This window comes from Phycodurus eques, chromosome 2 (assembly GCF_024500275.1).
Source record: "Phycodurus eques isolate BA_2022a chromosome 2, UOR_Pequ_1.1, whole genome shotgun sequence".
NCBI lineage: Eukaryota > Metazoa > Chordata > Actinopteri > Syngnathiformes > Syngnathidae > Phycodurus > Phycodurus eques.
In genome coordinates, this window is record NC_084526.1 from 44629884 (window position 1) to 44652363 (window position 22480).

At 41.2% G+C, this 22480-nt stretch overlaps 1 protein-coding gene across 1 annotated transcript in view; it reads left to right on the top strand.

The window, feature by feature from the left end:
- The window catches only part of otog (otogelin), a 178412-nt gene that overhangs the window by 138886 nt on the left and 17046 nt on the right, over positions 1-22480 (top strand). The window contains 5 exon segments of the mRNA XM_061701282.1: positions 3330-3405; positions 5267-5439; positions 7500-7604; positions 7666-7785; positions 8022-8067. Of these exon segments, the coding sequence (XP_061557266.1) occupies positions 3330-3405; positions 5267-5439; positions 7500-7604; positions 7666-7785; positions 8022-8067 (520 nt within the window).

Sequence of the window (22480 nt, forward strand, 5' to 3'; positions counted from 1 at the left end):
ACTACATCAGTCCTTAGTCCCTTCCTGTTTCTAGTGGTGATGGGTAGGCTGAAGGGTGAGGGTAGACTGTAATCCTAATGGACCATGATGTTCGTAGATGACATGGTGATCTGCAGTGGAAGAAGATAGCAGGTGGAGGAACAGTTAAAAAGGGGCAGTCATGCACTGGAAAGGAGAGGAATGAAGATTAGCTGATGTAAAACAGATTATATGTGCATGAATGAGAGGGGCGGAGGGGGAAGAGATTGCGACTGTGGAGCACTTAAATACTTGGCATCAACAGTCCAGAGCAATGGTGACTGTTTCATGTGTGTTATGCAGAAGAGTATCTGCTTGGATGAAGAGCAAAGTTTATAAAACAGTGGGGAAGCCAGCGGCACTGAAGAGACAGCAGGAAGCAGAGCTGGAGGTGACAGAAATGAAGATGTTGAGGTTCTCTTTAGGAGTGACCAGGTTGGATAAGATTAGAAATGAGCTCATCAGAGGGACAGCCAAGGTTAGATGTTTTGGAGATGGTTTGATGGTTTGGACACATCCAGGGGAGAGATGGTGAGTATATTGGTAGAAGGGTGATGAGGATGGAGCTGCCAGGCAAGAGAGCGAGAGGATGACCAAAGAGAAGCTTGATAGATTCAGTGAGGGAAGACATGAAGGCAGTTGATGTTCGAGAGGAGCAGGAGATAGGCTTACATGGAAAAGGATGACACCCTGTGGCAACCCCTAACAGGACAAGAAGATATTTTTAGGATGAGTGCTTGGGCTTCATGTGCTGAAGCAGTTTTGATGACTTCTTTGCCTCATTTCCAAGCCTTTTGCCACATATTACTCGGGATGCATGATAACTTTTTTTTTTTTTTGCCCACGATAACTTGCTGCTTCTGCAAGCCAATACCGATAACTGATGTAGTTGTTCCCCAAAGCAGTGTATATCAGGAGTCTTCAACGATTTCCAGCCCATTGACCCCCGAACTAAGTCACTGATGGTGTAGTAAAATGTGGAAAATGGCAGGCAGCGTGGGTTCAGTTCCCACTCAGTGACGGTGTGAATGGGTGTCTGTATCTACATGTGCCCTGTGATTGACTAGCGACCAGTTCAGGGTGTAGTCTGCCGTTCACCCATAGTCAGCTGGGATAGGCTCCAGCACTGAAAACGGCTCATAACGTTGAATGGTGTTTTAAATGTTTCAGACTTGAGAAAACCTTAGTCTTTTTACTATATCTATCTGATATTTGTATCAACATAAAAGCAGGAAAATAACACATTGTGTACAGAACCTCTCTCTTTTTTTGATTTGCTCCAGAGCAAGTCGGAAGACGTGTAGGAGAGGTGTTCTGTATGAGGAGCCATTAGGGACATTATTCAGCATTAGCTTTCACACTTACTATTCAAATGCTCTCACAAAGACGAACTACTGAAAGGCTCTCATAAACTAGTGAAATGCGCTCATGAACACTTATTGAATGGTCTTATAAACACGAGTCAAATACTCTCATACGCACTACTGAAAGTCTTGCTCTCATAAACACGTCAATCACATTCACGCGTGCATGTCACTGGCGCTCACACACGCATATCAGTCAGGATCTCATCCCCGACCTGGAAAGGGCACTCCACCCTTTTCCGACTAAGGAACATGGTCTCAGATTTGGAGGTGCTCATTTTCACCCCAGCCGCTTCACACTCTGCTGCGAACCGCTCCAGTGAGAGTTGGAGATCATGGCTTTTTGAAGCCAACAGAACCACATAATCTGCATCATAGCTCATAGCAAATAAAAAACCCAGATTCCCCATATTTAGAAACTAAAATATAACATGAAAAACAATTAATTCAAGAAATTGTCATTTTTAATGTAGAAATTAGGCAGGAATTTGCCCTCTGAAAAGTACTTCAGTGTTTGTCATCTATGAGTACTGAAAAAAATTTTACTTTTTGGCCATATTCTAATTTATTGAGATGTGTGTGTGTATATATATATAAGTCTTATATAATCTCTCTCTCTATATATATATATATCTTATACTTATATTTGGCTCTGTCTGTAGTGCATCTCTATTACACGAGTTTACACGACAATAAAATTCCTTGAATCCTTTCACCACCCATCATGAGTTTCATGTTTTGAACTAAACTACCGCACTAAATTAAGAACAAGAAGAATCACCTTTATTGTCATGAACATGCATGCATGCATGCATGCACACGAAAATTCATCACAGTGAACACATACACGTTAGTGGAACACACTGGAGCAGGGCGCGGGCGGGGACAACCCGGGGAGCATTTCGGGTTATCAGTGTCTTGCTCAAGGACACCACAGCCGTGAGTCCGGGGGATGTTGGCGGATGGGCCAGTCGGGGTCTTGAACTGGCAGGCGATGATCTTAATCATTGGGCCACGGCTGGCTGAGGTACACTATTCGCTTGTGTGCATAATTGACGTGCACGTGAATGTGATTGGTGCGTGAGTGTCAGTTACATGAACGTGTGAGCATCCGTGACATGTGCGTGAGTGCCAGTGACATGCGTGCGAATGTAATTGATATGCGTGCGTGAGCATCACTGACATGGGTGAGCGAGCGCCAATACCAGGCATGCGTGAGCGCCAGTGACTTGCACGCATGAACGTGATTGCCTTGTGCGTTACTGTCAGTGACATGAATATGTGGGCGCCAATGACATGTGAGCGCCAGTGACATGTGAGCGTGAACGCGATTGACTATTGTTTATGAGAGAGAGACTTTCAATATTGCGTATGAGGGTATTTGACTAGTGTTTATAACAGCATTGGACAAGTGGTCATGAGCATGTTTGACTGTTTATGAGATTACGTTTCTGACTAATGCACGTTATTTTCAAAATAAAACTTATTTTAGGCTCTGATGATAAAATATAAATAACAAAATCTTTTTTGTTTAGTCTGTCTGTGTGGCCCAGGACCAAATGGCTTGTGGACCGGTAATGGTCAGTCGGCCTCTTATGTACATGTTTGTAGAACACATCAGATCAAAAATTATTTTGACTTGATTGGTTTGGTTGTCATTTGGAATTATTCTTATAATTTAATTGTTCTTTCTGTTCTTACTGCTGCCCCTGTTTTATTTCAAGCACATTTAAATAAATAATGTTATATTCATCAGCAGCTCTCATTATGTCTGCTTGCTGCGCCTTTGCCATGTTGTCTGTAGTGTTTTAATGTTGTAGTTGTCTCCTTTGTGACAAAATGTGTGCAAATGCAACAATGTTGTAGCGTTCAAAGCTAATTTCCCTCTGGGAGAATAAAGTTCATTCTAATCCTGATCCTGGTTGCGCTTTTGTTTGTGTTGTGCAGGGAGAGGCTTCTCAGCTGGAGCATTCGTTCCTGTCTGACCCACAAAACCAATGTGCCTGCAAAAGATACAAGTGTGGTGAGTATTGCTGGTTCAAATTGGTTCGAAATGGTTTTAATCCAGGGTCAGAAAAATCTGGTATTGCATTGCTAAATGAAACGTAAAATGAGTTTGGCGAAGCATTCCTCATTTTCCATCACTACAATATGCAATGCATGTTTTAAAAGAAGTTTGAGTGGCAGACCTAATTGCATTAAATTTAATGTACAACCATGGTTAGAAAGAATGTACAACCACGATTACAGTGCTTGTTTTCTGTCTCAATACTTGCTCAAATGAGGTTAATTTCATCTTTCGGTGACGGCAGTGACACCCCTTCCTGTACACGAATTGGACAGCACACCCTGAAAGAAAAGGGCCACAGTAACTTCATATACAAGCATAATGCTAGACAACATGCCAGCCAACCCGATTCTGATGCACCTAATTAACATTTGCCAGGACGTTCACAACAAAAGTCTTGGATTGAAAGTGGGTTTGTCACCTAAAAAACCTTTTAAAACAAAACAAACTCATACCCATAACTCTTGGCAAGAGTTATGGCTATTTCAGCTGTCTTCGGGCGAGAGGCAGGGAACACCCTGAACTTGTCGTCAGCCAATCGGAGGGCACATGTAAACAAACAACGATTCGCATTGACTTTCACACCTACAGGCAATTTAGTCTTTGATTAACATACCATGTATGTTTTGGGGATGTGAGAGGAAACCGGAGTACCCGTAGAAACCCCACACAGGCACAGGGAGAACATGCAAACTCCACACAGGCAAGGCCGGATTTGATCCCAGGTCCGCAGAACTGTGAGGCAGACCGTGCCGCCTGATTTTAGATTTTAAAAGAAATCAAGATTCATGAACCAAATAATTGTTAATCAAATTGAATCATAGCCCTATGAATTGTAATCAAATAGAATCATGAGGTGACAAGAGAAGTCACACCTGAACATACAACTTTTAGCACATGCAAGGCTACAGTGAAAGCATTGCATTCAAGGGAGGTGAAGGTATCAAGTACAGTGGGTACGGAAAGTATTCAGTCCCCCTGAAATTTTTCACTTTTACGTGCTAACCATTCATCCCCACCGTGCCGCCTGAGGGGAACAAAACAAAATATATTTCCAGAATTTATTGTGTGTTGATGGATGAGGGTCCAAAGCTTGGCTTGCATAAATCTAGACTGAAATGGGAGTCAGATCTCAATGTTACAATTGATGAACAGTTGTAGACAAATTTGTGTCAAGACAGCTTGTCAGCTCCTACAAATGTGCGGTATAGACTGACTAACTATAACTTTTTATATCAATTATACCTTACACCAGAACAATTACATTCATCCACATCTGACCTATCTGAGACGTGTTTCAGAAGTGGTGTTGAAGTCGGTTCCTTGTTGTTTGTTTTCACCTTTACCCTGTCTGTTCTTATGTTCATGTTTGCATACATTCTAAAATTGAAAATAAAGTATTTAAAAAATATGCCTCTATATACGGAGTTTATAAAATGTTATAAAATTTAGGGTCGAAAAGCATAAAATTATCCAGTGATTTAGTACTTCGTGGAAGTTTTATTCAAATTATTGCCCAAAACCATGTTTTGAAACATTTCTACACAAATCTCAGCAATTGCTATAAGAACATAATGTTGTATAGCAATAAATGCTACACAATGTTTTTGTTTTTTTGAGTATTTCTGTATAAATGTATTAGATGTCCCCAAGAACTGTTTCACAGGAACTTTATGTGAGACAAACTGGATAGCGAAGTTGGTTGCAGTTTTATTTACTTGAAGGATTTGGTATCAAACTGAACAGTTTGGCTATTTATTCTCCACATCACATTTTCATTTCAACCATGGAACCCTGACTGTGGCTGTGTGTGCAGTGCGAGAAGCTGTTTGTGTGTACCAGGGTGTGCTACATCCCGGTCAGACCCTGGTGGAACATGGCGAGGATGGCTTGTGCTACAGCAGACAGTGCAGCCGTGTTTTGGACACATCCAGTGGTTTTCACATACTGCGGATCAGCAGCACCAACTGCTCTGCCCTCTGCCAGCTAGTAAGACATTGTAATTAATAATAAACCTGAACTTGGAATTGATCTGGGTTAAAAAAAAAATCCTCAGATGTCACACTAGGAATTAAAAGTAAAACTGCCTGAAACCTGTTTTATCACTTTCTCAATTTCTCTGACCTTGCAATTATTGATAATGTTTTATAGTCTTCCACGACAGGGAGCTGGAATTCTGATTTGTAAAATGACGCCCAATGTTCAATGCAATTGACAGGGGTAGTTTGGGAAATAATGAAATTAAAATGTGTATTTCTGTATAGAAAAGCTTTTCTGTCTTAGTATTCGCATGCAGTAATTCCAACCCCAATTCCAATGATGTTGGGACGTTGTGTTGAACATAAATCAAAACAGAATACAATGATTTGCAAATAATGTTCGACCTATATTTAATTGAATACAAAGACAAGATATTTAATGTTCAAACTGATAAACTTAATTGTTTTTAGCAAATAATAATTAACTTTTAATTTGATGGCTATAACACGTTCCAAAAAAGCTGGGACGGTGTCATATTTACCACTGTGTTACATCACCTTTTCTTTTAACAACATTCAATAAACGTTTGGGAAATGAGGACACTAATTATTGAAGCTTTGTAGGTGGTATTCTTTCCCATTCTTGCTTGACGTACAGCATCAGCTGTTCAACAGTCCGGGGTCTCCGTTGTCATATTTTACACTTCATTTTCAATGGGAGACAGGTCTGGACTGCAGGCAGGCCAGTCTAGTACCCGCACTCTTTTACTACGAAGCCACGCTGTTATAACACGTGCAGAATGTGGTTTGGCATTGTCTTGCTGAAATAAGCAGGGGCGCCCATGAAAAAGACATTGCTTGGATGGCAAAATATGTTTCTCCAAAACCCGTATGTACCTTTCAGCATTAATGGTGCCTTCACAGATGTGTAAGTTACCCACACCATTGGCACTAACACAGCCCCATACCATCACAGATGCTGGCTTTTGACCTTTGCGTCCATAACAGTCCGGATGGTTCTTTTCCTCTTTGGCCCGGAGGACACGACGTCCACAATTTCCAAAAACAATTTGAAATGTGGACTCGTCGGACCACAGAACACTTTTCCACTTTTCATCAGTCCATCTTAGATGAGGTCGGGCCCAGAAAATCCGGCTGCATTTCTGGGTGTTGTTGATAAATGGCTTTTGCTTTGCATACGTCGAGTTTCAAGTTGCACTTCCGGATGTAGCGCCGAACTGTATTTACTGACATTGGTTTTCTGAAGTGTTCCTGAGCCCATGTGGCGATATCCTTTACACATTGATGTCGGTTTTTGATGCAGTGCCGCTTGACGGATCGAAGGTCACAGGCATTCAATGATGGTTTTCGGCCTTGCCGCTTACATGCAGTGATTTCTCCAGATTCTTTGAACCTTTTGATGATATTATGGACCGTAGATGATGAAATCCCTAAATTCCTTGCAATTGTACGTTGACGAACATTGTCCTTAAACTGTTGGACTATTTTCTCACGCACTTCTTCACAAAGAGGTGAACCTCGCCCCATCTTTGCTTGTGAATGACTGAGCAATTCAGGGAAGCTCCTTTTCTACCCAATCATGGCACCCACCTGTTCCCAATGAGCCAGTTCACCTGTGGGATGTTCCAAACAGGTGTTTGATGAGCATTCCTCAACTTTCTCAGTATTTGTTGCCACCTGTCCCAGCTTTTTTGGAACGTGTTGCCGGCATCAAATTCTAATTTAATGATTATTTGCTAAAAACAATAAAGTTTATCAGTTTGAACATGAAATATCTTGTCTTTGTAGTGTATTCAATTAAATATAGGTTGCACATGATTTGAAAATCATTGTATTCTGTTTTTATTTATGTTTAACACAACGTCCCAACTTCATTGGAATTGGGGTTGTCAATTAAACCCATTCTGGAAGTGGAAAATGAATCTTTTAATAGTTTTATAAGTAAATAGTCAGTATATTCTTGCAACATATGACCTTGTATTATTTAGGGGTTATGTTACCTTACTTTTCATGACCTGTTGGTTTTGTTGTAATTTGTTTGTGTTGTAGAATCAGATCTATATGCCTACAAAAGACCAGTCAACATGCTGTGGAGTTTGTAAGAATATATCCTGCCTTTACACTCATGAGAATGGCTCGACAATTGTCTATAAGGTTAGTGAGTGTACATACAATCATTCAATATATTATACAGATTCATAATTGTTTTTTTCAGCCAGGGAAATCTTGGGTGTCCAACTGCCTGAAGTTTGAATGCACAGACACGCTGTTCGGCCCGACAATGATCTCCTACCCCTTCAGCTGTCCCCCTTTCAATGAAACAGAGTGTATGAAGGTCAGCATTATCGTACGCGCACAAACACGTTACATATAAACAATTGCTTGTGTCCATTTCAGTATCAGGTAAAAACATTTACTACCATTATTATCATTACTGCCATGGATGGATGGATGGATTTTTGTTGTTACCAATTATAAGCAACAGTCAGTTCCACACCTTTAAATGAAGCAAATGATCAACTGTGTACTTTTTGTGGTGATTGATTACTTTTGACTCGCTTATTCATGCAGATTGGAGGAACTGTCGTAAGTTACATGGACGGATGTTGCAAGACATGTGAGTATGTGATGTGAGCATGGCACAGCTGTGTTGTAGGTGACACTTGCCTGTCGCCCCCACCACAATGTCAAAATAGTGTCTTGTTCTGGTATCGTGATTGTCTTCTGAGTATTCACATCAGTGAGCTTACCATCATGTACAAATCCCACCAGGTACTGGATTTCCTCTCTTTCCTTTTCCTATTAGCTCACTGACTCCCACTGTAAACAGAAACTGTGAAAGAGGTACCAAAACCACGAGGATTACTAATGCTATTGTTGATGTTCAACAATGTACTCCCTCCCTCCATAATGTTACTGATGTAACACATTAAACATTTGATTGCAACCTCCAGGCCCCAAGCAGGACAGTTCTCTCAATTGTTATACCATTTCAAACTGCATGCAACAGAAAAAGAACAGAACAATATTTGGTATACAGTCAAACTCCGTTCATTGCAGGGAATACGTGTTCCAGACCCACCCGCGATAGGTGAAAATGTAAAATGTAGAGAACCTTAAAAAAAATAGTACAAGCAAATTTAAATGAATAATGTTGATGTGAGTGTGAATATGGTATATGTGACCTGCGATTGGCTGGTGTACCCCGCCTCTCACTCGGAGTCGGCTGGGATAGGCTTCAGCACGCCCGCGACTGTAGTGAGGATGAGCGGGACAGAAAATGGATTGATGGATGGATATATTCATCAGTCACTCTTATGTCTGCCACTCCTACACGCAATAAAGGTCTCGTGCCACACCTATTTTATTTTATTTTATATACGCTTTGATGGCCTCTATCAGGTTTGTAAGATATTTTAGGTTGTAAATCCCAAAGATGCCCTTTTTCAAGCTATTCTAGTTGGTCCAAAACACCTGGCAGATGAGCTGGGTGGATCTCTCATTAATATTTGATATGTAAGTATGATTTGCTCTGATTGGAATGCTCATCTCCTCATTTTGATAAATGGAAAACAGCTTTGCTCTGATTGGTTGTGTGTGTGTGCGTGTGTGTGTGAGCGCGAATTAGAGACAGTGAGTGTGTATAATGTGTGGCTAATGCTATAACATGCTTGATTCACAATAAAGTACAACCGACAGCAGTAAACAAGTACATAACAGATAAGCAAAGCAAATGTATTTATATAGGGCATTTCATACACAAGGTAACTCAGTGTGCTTTACATGATTAAAAGCATTTAAAAAGAAAGAAAAAACTGAAAACAAAGAGGGACACAAATAAAAGTACAGTTAAATCAGCATACAGTGCAAAAAATATAATTTCAAAGTGGAAATGGTGTTAAAGCATGAGAAAAATAGAATAACATTTTATTTTAATATAATAATAATAGTAATATGCCAACTTCCTCGCTTACCATTCTCTAGGCTATTTTCTCTTACGGTCCAGGTATTGGGAGCAGGTGTCATCAAAAAGTTCCCGGTGCCCACAAACAACGACAATCTTTTTTTTCAGTTTTACTCCAAGACGTTGTGTCTATCACTGACGGCGATTGGCTTTCGTGATGCAGCATCATGCGAATTTGAGTTGAGTGGGTGGATACCAACCCTGGAGTGAGCAGGTACTTGAATAATGAGTACCTCAGCGTAACTATGTTGCAACGACACCTAATTCTGATTGTCTCATTTTCATGCCTTTTGTATTTCATCGGCTATTGCATACAATCAACGAACTGTGTAGATGTCCATCTTAAACCATGTCACAAACTCATTTTGACCTATGTTATGCATAAAACAGTCGAAAACTATTGATGTTGAAGGCATGGAACCTTTAAAACATTGAAACTTTAAACTTCACCTACATTTATAAAAATATATTTCTCCAAATAAGGTTGATTGAAGCTGTTAATTTGTCTACACCAGTTTAAGTTAACTGCACAAAACTGACAAAGATAAATTAAACTGAATTAAACAGTATATTTAAACACCAAAACATTCAACCAAACCATATACTTTTGTCTAAAGAAAGTCCGCCAAATTAATACGAACAAATAATGTGAAACACCATAGACGTGCGCACGGAAATGAGCATATGTTGCGGTAATTATCAACCTTCAAACAACTGCTACTTTAACACACACAAACAGAGCAAATAACAATAATCACAGACATACCGGATTTTTACGACCATAAGGCGCACCGCATTAAAAGTTACGGGGTCCATTTCTGTATTTAACACATACATAAGGTGCACCGTATTATTGGGCGTAGGCATGGTAAAACATACACTATCTTAAAACATACGGTAGCACGTATGCATGCTAAAACAATGTTTTTAAAAAGGCAGCGGGAGCATAACTTAGTTCGGTTGTACTTTATTGAAGTATTTAACAATGTTCTCACGTTATTTTTATTTTATTTTAGACTTCCGCATGGAGTACCACAGTTCCTCTCTGGGTACTCTGTCATAGGCTTTCTCTAGATCTACAAAGACACAATGTATCTTTTTCTGACTTTCTCTGTACTTTTCCATCAACATTCTCAAGGCAAATAATGCATCTGTGGTGCTCTTTCTAGGCATGCAACCATACTGTTGCTCGCAAATACTCACTTCTGTCCTGAGTCTAGCCTCCACTACTCTTTCCCATAACTTCATTGTGTGGCTCATCAACTTTATTCCCCTATAGTTCCCACAGCTCTGCACATCACTCTCGTTCTTAAAAACGGGCACCAGCACACCTTTCCTCCATTCCTCAGGCATCTTCTCACGCGCTAGAATTCTATTGAACAAGCTGGTCAAAGACTGCACAGCCACCTCTCCTAAATGCTTCCATACTTCCACAGGAATGTCATCAGGATCAACTGCCTTTCTATTTTTCTTTAATGCCTTTCTAACTTCCTCCTTACTTATCATTGCCACTTCTTTAGTGTCCAACCTGCCATACATGTCATCATATGCCTCTTGTTTGCCGCCTCTAGCTTTGCCCTGTGTCGCATCTCAATGTAAAAAATAACCTCAATAAATAATAAATACAAATTATACTTTTAAAATGTGAAAAAAAACCAAAGTTAAATTCACTTGTTTTTTACTGTCAGTATATGGTGGGAACAGCATTTGCTTTCTCCACGTGTGGTAATACACTTTTGAACTTTTTAATGCAATATGGGTTGTTTTATTGACAATGTTGTGGCAGATGCGAGATTAGGAATCATGTAGTGAGCCTCGAGGTGTTCAGCAATCTGTGGGTGCGCCTTGTTGGGCTCGGTGTTCCTGCTGTGCACGTCTTGACCTCTGAGGGGGAGTGTGGTACACGCAATGAGATGCACACTAGAGAGTGAAATTTTTTCCCTGCCTGCCAATCAGTGCACTGCGCAACGAGTCTCGAAGAAGCAGAACACTTGTGTGTGTGTGAGCGCAATGCTGCGTCCTCCTCCATCTTTTCCTTTCGTCTTGTCCAGTTAGGGGTCGCCACAACGCGTCATCCTTTTCCATGTAAACCTATCTCCTGCATCCTCCTCCTAAGACTGGTAAATTTCCAGATTCTTGTAGAAAAATCTCTCACGTTTGTGAGACACCCGCCACCACCTAGTAACGTTCCCCCCAGTCATGAGTCCACTGTAACTGAGAAACGGGTGGAGGAGCAGCAAAGAGCCAAGGAGGACAGTCAATGACAGTGACAGCCAGGGAGAGGGCAAGGGAGCGTCTGCAAGGGAAAGCTGAAAGTTCTAAACAGCGAATTCATGAACAGGCAGCAATGTCTGTATAATATCTGGCTATGACGTCTCTCTATTTAAAAGCCTCTAGGCAAATGCTTCTCAAACGTTTTACCCCAACACCATGTGAAAAAATACTTGGGTCTCCAAGTACCACCAGAGTGACCAAAATTAAAATACAGAAGTGTAAAATGAGGCACAGGTTTTATTCCTATAAAGTATATTTAATGTAAATCACTGTAACATTATGAACAGTGGGAACATTAACACTATGCTTCAATATAGGACATAAAAAAACTGTACTTAGTTATTCATTTACGATGTATTGGACATAAAAGTTAAATAGAAATTTTACATCAATAAATGTTTGAAAACAAACATTTCTAAATGATCAAATGCAAATGTATTGTGGTGGCACAGTGAGCGACTGGTTAGCACATCTGCCTCACAGTTCTGCGGACCGAGGTTCAAATCCCGGCCCCACTTGTGTGGAGTTTGCATGTTCTCCCCGTGCCTGCGTGGGTTTAATCCGGGTACTCCGGTTTCCTCCCACATCCCAAAAACATGCGTGGTAGGTTGATTGAAGACTCTAAATTGCCCGTAGGTGTGAATGTGAGTGTGAATGATTGTTTGTTTGTTTGACTATTTTCTCATGCACTTGTTAACAAAGAGGAGAACCTCACCACATCTTTGCTTGTGAATGACTGAGCAATTCAGGGAAGCTCCTTTTCTACCCAATCATGGCACCCACCTGTTCCCAATGAGCCTGTTCACCTGTGGGATGTTCCAAACAGGTGTTTGATGAGCATTCCTCAACTTTCTCAGTATTTGTTGCCACCTGTCCCAGCTTTTTTGGAACGTGTTGCCGGCATCAAATTCTAAGTTAATGATTATTTGCTAAAAACAATAAAGTTTATCAGTTTGAACATGAAATATCTTGTCTTTGTAGTGTATTCAATTAAATATAGGTTGAACATAATTTGCAAATCATTGTATTCTGTTTTTATTTATGTTTAACACAACGTCCCAACTTCATTGGAATTGGGGTTGTATTATATACTAAAATAACACATAATATTTTGTGCGTGCGTGTGTGTGTGTGTGTAGTATGTGAGCCTGTCCTCAGCTCAGTTGTCCTTTTGGGAAGTCAGTGGTGTCAGTTTTCATTTCAGATCATTGCTGTGCCAATCATACATGCGGTACAACCTGAAATATTGTCCATTGTATTTCTGATGAAAATATACATTCTAGCAGAGGTTGTTACAACTATCACCAGACTGTTTACCTTATTCTACATTCTGTAACAACATTGATTATGATGTTTGCATGGGTTTTCATAGAATTTTTTTTTTCCTCAAAATGAGGTGGAGTTCCTTTCGATTATTAGAAAAAGACGTGACACTTGAGAGAGACTTGCCCTGCCTTCCCTGCAGAATTGTACACAAAACGACACTCACTCCCCATTTAGCATTGCCTGGGCAGTGCATTGTTGATTTCCAACAATGTGCTGTTTGTAGAGGCCCAGTAGTCGGCCTTCGACGTGTGCATGTTGCCATAGTATATCGTAGATAGGTTTGGTGTTTGTGGACAGTTTTCAAGTAGCTGCTGTAGAAGGTTTGCATGTTGCTTCATTCTTCTACCGCAACAGAAAGCTTGTTGGGAAACAAAAGCTGTTATGCGAGGCATTGTGCTGTCCAGGTCTAACATGCTGTAGTTCCTAGACAGTGTTGGGATGATTACTTTGGAAATGTAGTTTGTTACCATTACAAGTTACAATGTTGAAAATGTAATAGTAGTGTAATTATTGCAATTACTTTCTCTAATATAACTCATTACATTTGATTACATTTTGATTACTTTTCCTTATTTCGATGAATGCATCACAGGACTCTTGGATGTTTATCCATCCATCCATTTTCTTCTGCTTATCCGAGGTCAGGTCGCGGGGGCAGTAGCTTTAGCAGGGAAGCCCAGACTTCCCTCTCCCCAGCTACTTCCTACAGCTCTTCTGAGGGGATCCCGAGGTGTTCCCAGGCCAGCCGAGAGACATAGTCTCTCGAGCGTGTCCTGGGTCGTCCCCGGGGTCTCCTCCCGGTGGGACGTGCCTGTAACACCTCACCAGGGAGGCGTCCAGGAGGCATCCTAAACAGATGCCTGAGCCACCTCATCTGGCCCTTCGCAATGCGGAGGAGCAGCGGCTCTACTCTGAGCCCCTCCCGGATGCCCGAGGTTCTCCTCCTATCTCTAAGGGAGACCACCTTGCGGAGGAAACTCGTTCCGGTCGCTTGTATCCACGATCTTGTTCTTTCGGTCACGACCCACAGCTCGTGACCAGAGGTGCGGGTAGGAATGTAGATCGACCAGTAAATTGAGAGCTTCGCCTTTCGGCTTAGCTCCTTCTTCACCACAACGGACCGATACAAAGTCCGCATCACTGCAGACGCTGCACCGATCCGCCTTTCGATCTCCCGTTCCATTCTTCCCTCACTCGTGATCAAGACCACGAGATGCTTGAACTCCTCCACTTGGGGCAGGATCTCATCCCCGACCTGGAGAGCGCACTCCACCCTTTTCTGACTGAGGACCATGGGCTCAGATTTTGAAGAGCTGATTCTTATCCCAGCCGCTTCACACTCAGCTGCGAACCCCTCCAGTGAAAGTTGGAGATCACGGCTTGATGAAGCCAACAGAACCACATCGTCTGAAGAAGCAAAGATGCAATACTGAGGCCACCAAACCGGACCCCCTCTACGTCTCGACTGCTCCTAGAAATTCTGTCCATAAAAGTTATGAACAGAATCGGTGACAAAGGGCAGCCTTGGCGGAGTCCAACCCTCACCGGAAACGAGTCCGCCAAGGCGAACCAAACTGTGACACTGGTATTACAGGGACCAAACAGCCTGTATCAGGGGGTTCGGCACCCCATACTCCCGAAGCACCCCCCACAAGACTCCCCGAGGGACACGGTCAAACGCCTTTTCCAAGTCCACAAAACACATGTAGACTGGTTGGGCGAATGCCCATGCACCCTCGAGGACACTGCCGAGGGTGTAGAGCTGGTCCACTGTTCCACGGCCAGGACAAAAACCACATTGCTCCTCCTGAATCTGATATTTGACTTCCAGAAGGACCCTCTCCTCCAGCACCCCTGAATAGACCTTACCAAGGAGGCTGAGGAGTGTGTTCCCCTTGTAGTTGGAATACAACCTCCGTTCCCCCTTTTTAAAAGGGGGGACCACCTCCCCAGTGTGCCAATCCAGAGGCACTGTCCCCGATGTCCATGCGATGTTTCAAAGGCGTGTCAACCAGGACATCCCCACAACATCCAGAGCTTTTAGGAACTCCGGGAGTTCCTAAAAGCCACCACCGCTGGGGCCTTGCCACCGAGAAGCTTTTTAACCACCTCGGAGAGAGTTAGAGTAAAACATGTCATTAACAGTATTTATTAAAGTATTTTAATTGCAAAATAAAGTAATTCAATTACAGTAAGCTAGCACCCATTATTTCTGTCATGTTGTAATGTTGATTTGACCTAAACTTATGTCAGTGGCCAATCCTTGAATGCCCGCTAGAGGTCATTGATGTTTTCAATTTTGTCTAAAATGCTAGAGAATAATTTTAAGCTGGGATAGCTCCAGCACGTCCGCGACCCTAGTGAGGATAAGTGGTACAGAAAATGGATGGATAGATAGATACAGTCCTCAGGATACAGTACACAAGTATATACAATAAATGAACAAGTCATGTAAATGGACACATTGCTCCATTTTGTGATCGGATCGGTTATCGGTGTTTTAAACTTGCTGATCGGTGATCGGCCCCAAAACTCCTGATTGTGTAAAGCCTAATATATATATATATATATACATATATATATATATATACACGCACACATAAGTGTTGGCCCTATGCAAAAATAAAAATTATTTTATTTTTGCATATATAATAAATAAAATAAAAATTATTTTATTTTTGCATAGTTTCCCCACTTTAATGTTTAAGATAAAAAAAAAACTAATGTAAATATCAGACAAATATAACCCAAATGTTGTTTTCAAATGGTGATTTCATTTATTAAGGGAAAAAAAATAGCATATAGCATATTGACTATATCATCCAATCACGAATCTAATAGCGTTTGTGATTGACATGGTTAAAAAAGTCCGTAAATCATTTAATTTTGTCAAAAAAATACTATTTACAGTAGGTATGTTATTGAATATTAGCATCTCTTTAATTAAAACAACAAACGGTTAATGTTGTCATGTAGCAGCCGCCACATTATCAATGAAGATCGAAGGAGGTGCGCTATGTTCGCGCGGAACTTTTTTTATAAAAAATGTAAACAAAGGGGAAAACAGTCAGAAAATGGCACCAAAGCTAAAACGGGAAAGCAAAAGATAGTGTTTAGAAGCAGTTTTCATAGATGAGCAGAAAGATGTGCGTTGTGAAACCGTCATTGACTGTGCGTCACGCAATGCAAATAAGGTAGACACTGTATCTTTGTTGTTTTTTGTTTTTTTTCTTTGCTCTTTATTAGACTGACAAAAATGAGAAAACGGTCGCTGGTGATAGCGTGAGCGAGGCAATAAAAAAATGACCAGAAGAAATATGCAGCAAATTGGCCAACAGAGTAATTGATCTTTTAAATGACAGTGTGACTTTCAGATTTTTTTTTTCTGAACAGAAAAAGAAAAGTTTCCCTGGCTCAGACCAATGTATTAGAAAATAAACAGACACACACAAAAACCACCTGAATCAGAATTTCCCCATGTTATTAAGGAAGAAGGGGGCAGCCGTGGCCCAGTGGTGAAGCTTATCGTCTGCCACCGTGTTTTCACCCAAAAACAAAAACACCTGTCAGCTTGACAGAGCTTGAGAGGATGCGGCAATGGACCATCCACCACCAACATCCCCCGGACTCACGGCTGTGGTGTCCTTGAGCAAGACACCGATACATTAACCTGCTGCCCCCTGCTTCATTGTGTTCCACTAACAAGTGTATGTGTTAGCTGTGTTCACTGTGATTTTGTGTGCATGTTCATGACAATAAAGATGATTCTTCTAATTCTTCTTCTTCAATGATTAGCGATAATCCTCCTCTTTCCCCTCCTAAATTAAAGTTAATGAGCAATTAACTATGATATTTATCAAAGGTTTTATTTCTTTATAATAGTGTGTGTTCACTTATTTCTATATTGCACTATATTTTTAACCACACTGATCACAAAAGGTAAGTATAATTTAATTTTGGGTCTGGAACAGATTAATTCCATTTCCATTGATGTCAGTGGGAGAAATTACTTTGGTTTAAGAACGTTTCGGGTTTCAAACAGGGTCACAGAACTAATTAAGTTCGTAACCCAAGGGCCCAATGTATTTGCCTTTTTTTTTTATCAGTATGTGGTAAAATATAAATACAGTGTGATACAGAAGTAAGTGAAAACACTATTTTCAAGAATTAAAACACTACAAGAACATGATAAGTTTATTGCTCTTTAACTAAGGAGGGGAAAGTGGTGGCAGACTACAGCTGCTCATTGAAGAAGAGTCTTCTTCCATAATAACGGGGAAATTCTTTAAATTTTTAAATTTTTTTATTTTTTGTACTGTTCGGCTGTTAAGTCAAGCAGAATTGAGGATCTGTATCCCTTTTATGCCGGAACAGTTTTACTGTGTCACAGTTTGTAAGCTGCCACTGTGGTTTCTTAGTATTATACAGTAATTGATTTTTATTGAGAATCAGAATCAGTCGAACAGAAGAAAGTTTCTAGAGGGCAGAGAGAAACGAAGACAAAGGACTAATTTTAAACAGAACAAGAAAAGTAAATCATTACATATCTACAAGAATGAAACATTAGATATGAGTGTTGTATGGGGTTGTAGTGCTACACCCTGTGAGGGAAGGACAGGAAGAGATAGACCAGGACAAGGACAGGAAAAGAAGCATGCAGGACAAGGGTCATGAACCTGGCTGTACAACTGAAGTGTGGTGGGATTGACGATGTAAATTAAAAAAGTCGATATATGAGTGAGGGATACCCAAGCAATTTTTTGGACCCACACCCAGCGAAAGAGTCCCAGGGGTGTGTGCCTGCGGACACATGCAAGTGAATTGACACCATTTCGCATGCACAAAGACTGACAGAAGTGTCCTGTAATTGCACCGCGGAGGCTGAGGACCCCACCCAATCAATCGAGGGGCGGGATCGAGCCCAGGGGTCCACCCGAGAGCAGCCAGGTGGACGGGACACGTCCCACACCGAGGGACCCAGGACCCAGGGCAGTCCGCGGGCCCCATCCAAGGCGCCCGACAACTGGCCACCCGGAGGAGGCCACAGGGACCCAAAGCCACCGCCCCAGCGACCTCCCACCGCCCCACACGCCCCCTCCAACCCCAGGAGGTGTAATATGTATTTTTGGTGCATTGCGCGCATATATTAGAGGGAGAGCAGCCCATTTCATGCATAGTGTACTGAGTAAAGTGTGTTCTTTGGAGCACTTGATATTGTTTAAGCTGTTAATTTGTGGTTTTTGTCAATCTAAACCTATTGTTACATGTCTGTATCCAGTAGTTACGGTCAGCGGACATGGAAAGGTCTTCTTCCCATTTAGTAATTGGTAAGTGCATTGATTTAATGCATGAAATTAATTCAGAAACTTTTGAGAGATTTCTTTTACTTTGCGGGAAGCTTCACTATTTGCTTGACAAACTCCGGCAGTTCGTGGGTGCTCTGGAGTGTTGGTATTCTTTTTTTTTTTTTATTGCTGCTTTTAATTTATTTTATTGAAGAAAGTTTCCGCCTGTTATTTGGAATTCTTGGAACAGTTCATCCCGTGTCCTAAAAACATTGTTAAATAGTTGTAGCTGGTTAATTCCATGTTGTTCCCATGTACTAAAATGACGGGGTGTATTATTCATTTCGAAATCTGGATTATGACAGATTGGGGAGAGCATACTGGGAGCTAATTGAGATCCTGTAGAATCTCAACTTTGCCACCAAGCCGTTAAGGTGGATGCGATTGTTGGGTTCTTGAAGCATTTATGGCATTAAAGACTTGTGGAAATACATGGGAGTTTGATGTTGTTGCAGTCTATTTGTTCCAATTCTAGCCAAGAATAATACTCATTGTGGTGATCCAGCTCCTTCCCTCAGGTAGGCACTACCGATCAATGCAAACTGGAACTAGCAGACATTCCAACAGCTTATTCCCTCTTGCAGTCAACTTCTTAAACACCTAACCTACAATTCCATTGCAACATGCTGGCAATTTTTTTGTCTTTTTGTCTTGAGTTTGTTGTCACAGTTTTGTCGGGCCAATTATATATTACTCGTGCACTCACTGTAGTAGTCTCACCACGCTGCACTATTTGCATATCTATTGTTGACCAATACTGGCCACTTAAGCCAGAGTAGCATCTGCTCCATTTGCACACTGATTGAGGAGTATCTGCAACATTTGCACAATCAACATTGTCCCAGACTATCGTACTACTCGCTTGAAGTCTCGGTGCCCTTTGCACAATGGTCATTGCACCGGACTATTGCAATATTAGTCATTCATAGTCATTAATAGTGTTTAAAATTAGGATCATTTAGGCCAATCTAAGGTTTGAAACTTTTTAAATGTGGTATTTAATGGAATCATTATGAATAAATAATTTATTTGAGGTAAAGGTTTTCCTTTTTATTGTGGCTATTCTTCCCAGTAGTGACATAGGCAAGTTATTCCAGCGTCTTAAATCAGATGAGATTTTTTCCAGAAGTGGTGTGTAATTTAGATTGGTTAGCTCTGTGAGTAATATAATACCTAAATACTTCATGTTTCCTATAGGTATAGGGTAATCTTGGATTTGATCAGCAGGAGTCCATGAGTTTGCTGTTATTGGGAGTATTGTTGATTTTGTCCAGTTGATAGAGTCATCTGATAGTTGTGAAAATGTTTTAATGAGATTGAAGACTGCCTGACGAGAATACTTGGGTTCCTGTAAATAAAGAAGAATATAATTTCGGCAAATTGTATAATGTTGCTATCCAATGTATAAATGAATCTCCAAAGCCAAATTTGCAAAGTACTGCAAACAGGAAAGCTCAGTTAACTTTATCGAACGCTTTCTCTGCGTCAAGTGACGTTTAGATTTTTACGCTGTGAAATGCTTATTTAATTTAACAGATGTCTGACATTTTTGGAACTTCTACCTTTAATGAAGCCAATCTGGTCATAGTGGCTTATCGACAGGCGTAAATTTTCAAGTCTCGCTGTGAGCGCTTTCGAGATAATCTGTATATGTACATTAATCAGTGATAAGGGAGAGTGGGGTCTTTACCCGACTTTAGTAATAATTTAATTGAAGCTGTGTTCATACGGCTACTAATTTGACGTTTATTGTTTGTCTCCTTGACTGCTCTGAGAAATAGTGGCGCTAGTATTGGCCAGAAATGTTTAATGAATTCAACGGCGATTCCGTCCGGGCCAGGCGCTCGTCCCGATTGCATATTTTTTTAATGCCTTATGTAATTCTGTGATGGTTAAAGGGACATCGAGGCTGTCTTTAATTTGTTTATTTAATTGAGGAATGTTTAGATCCTTACTAAAAGTTTCAACTTCTTTTAGGTCTGGGTTGTTCGAAGATGCGTATAAGCTGCTATAATAATTGTTAAATATTTCATTTATTTCTTGCGGTGACTGTGTACAGTTGCCGTTTGAATCTTGAATGGCTTTAATTAATGACTTTATTGCGCGGAAGTTGGTTCGCAAGGAATTTTCTTTATTTATTACTGTACTCAAAGTTAGTGTATCTTAACTGTTGTAGAAAATCTTTTCTTTTTGATAACGTCTAATTGATGTTTTGCCTTTTGAAGTTGGTTTCTAAGCGTATCTGTCGGATTAATTGCATATTCTTCTGTGAGGCGTTTAATTTTTTCCTCAATTAAATTTTCAAATTTTTGTTCTTGTTTTTTTTTTTTTTTTTTTATAACAAGCGTATGATATGATTCGACCTCTCAATACAGGTTTCCCACAGCAGAGATGGGGAGATGGTTGGGGAGTCGTTGAATTTCAAAAACACATCCCATTCCTTCCTCACGAAAGAATCAAAAGCCCGGTCCTTCTATGGGGACGTGTTGAAGCGCCATGTTGGTGGGGGTCCCAAATTTGACTAAATTTTTAGATTGAAAGAAATTGGTGCATGGTCGCTGATGATTATCTTCTTTTCCTTTCAGCTTGTCCCGTTAGGGGTCGCCACAGTGTGTCCTTCTTTTCATGTAAGCCTATCTTCTGCATCCTCTTCTCTAACACCAACTGCCCTCATGTCTTTCGTCACTACATTCATCAACCTTCAATTTGGTCTTCCTCGAGCTCTCTTGTCTGGCAGCTCCATCCTCATCATCCTTCTACCAATATACTCACTATTTCTCCTCTGGACGTGTCCAAACCATCGAAGTCTGCTCTCTCTAACTTTGTCTCCAAAACATTGAACCTTTGCTGTCCCTCTGATGAGCTCATTTCTAATTTGATCCAACCTGGTCCAGCTCTGCTTCCTGTTGTCTCTTCAGTGCCACTGTCTCTCATCCGTACATCATGGCTGGCCTCACCACTGTCTTATAAACTTTGCCGAGACTCTTCTGTCACATAACACACCAAACACTTTCCTCTACCTGTTCCAACCTGCTTGGACCAGTTTCTTCACTTCCTGACCAGACTCACCATTGGTTTGGACGGTGACCCCAGGTATTTAAAGTCTACCACCCTTGCTATCTCTTCTCCTTGTAGCCTCACTCTCCCCCCTCCACCCCTCTCATTCATACACATATATTCTGTTTTACTTCGGCTAATCTTCGTTACTCTTTCCAGTCCCATCTGACGTCATCATTGCTCTGCAGAATGATGGCCATTTGCCACTGGCTCCAGATGCCGTCTCCACAATCTTGCATCTCATGTTTACAGTGACTCCCCGCAGCCATTGTCTTCTCCGACATCTGTTCTTTGTGGTCTCCACATGCACCCTGCTTGGAGCTTTCTTGCAACACACTCCCTCACCCTTATCTGATTTCCATTCTATGCTATACTGGAATAAACACCCTTGTTTACCCCCAGACATGTCACACCCTAAAACCCTATATCACCTTCAATCCTCCTAATGATCTCTGATAAGAGATCAACATCCCCTAAACATGCAGCCTAGTTTGCTATAATACTCAATAAAGCCTAAACTAAATACAGCAAATATCCCAAAAATTTAAGAAGGGGATACAAAGGCGTCGTTCAATGGAGCGAGCACGCTCATGGTCTCCTCGTCCTCTTTCAGCGGCAGCTGCAGATATTGGCCGTGGGGGTCCTTCCCTTCAAAGGCCTTTGAAGGGAAGCAAAGAGCAATCCTGAGGACAAGACTCCTGAGAAAATGAATAAAACACCCCCCGCACCAGTCACGCTCCCAGGTGTGTAGTTCATGCTCCCAGCATGTAGTTCAACTCTAGGGCCCCTGTTGGCTTCACGGCCCTGTTTTCCACTTATTCTTTTTGTTTTGAAGGCATTCCGAAATAGATTCTTGTAACTATAATCAGGGAGATCACCAGAGTCATGATTATGACCTTCTTCGGCCAGACATACAGGATGTATATATTTCCCCCCATGTTAAATGACCAATTTAACACCAAAACACAGTATCCACACACAACACCATACACCATCAAGCAAGTCGTCTTCCCCGTCGCAGAGGCCCAGCTGACGAGACCAGCAAACAAACCCTTATATAAATT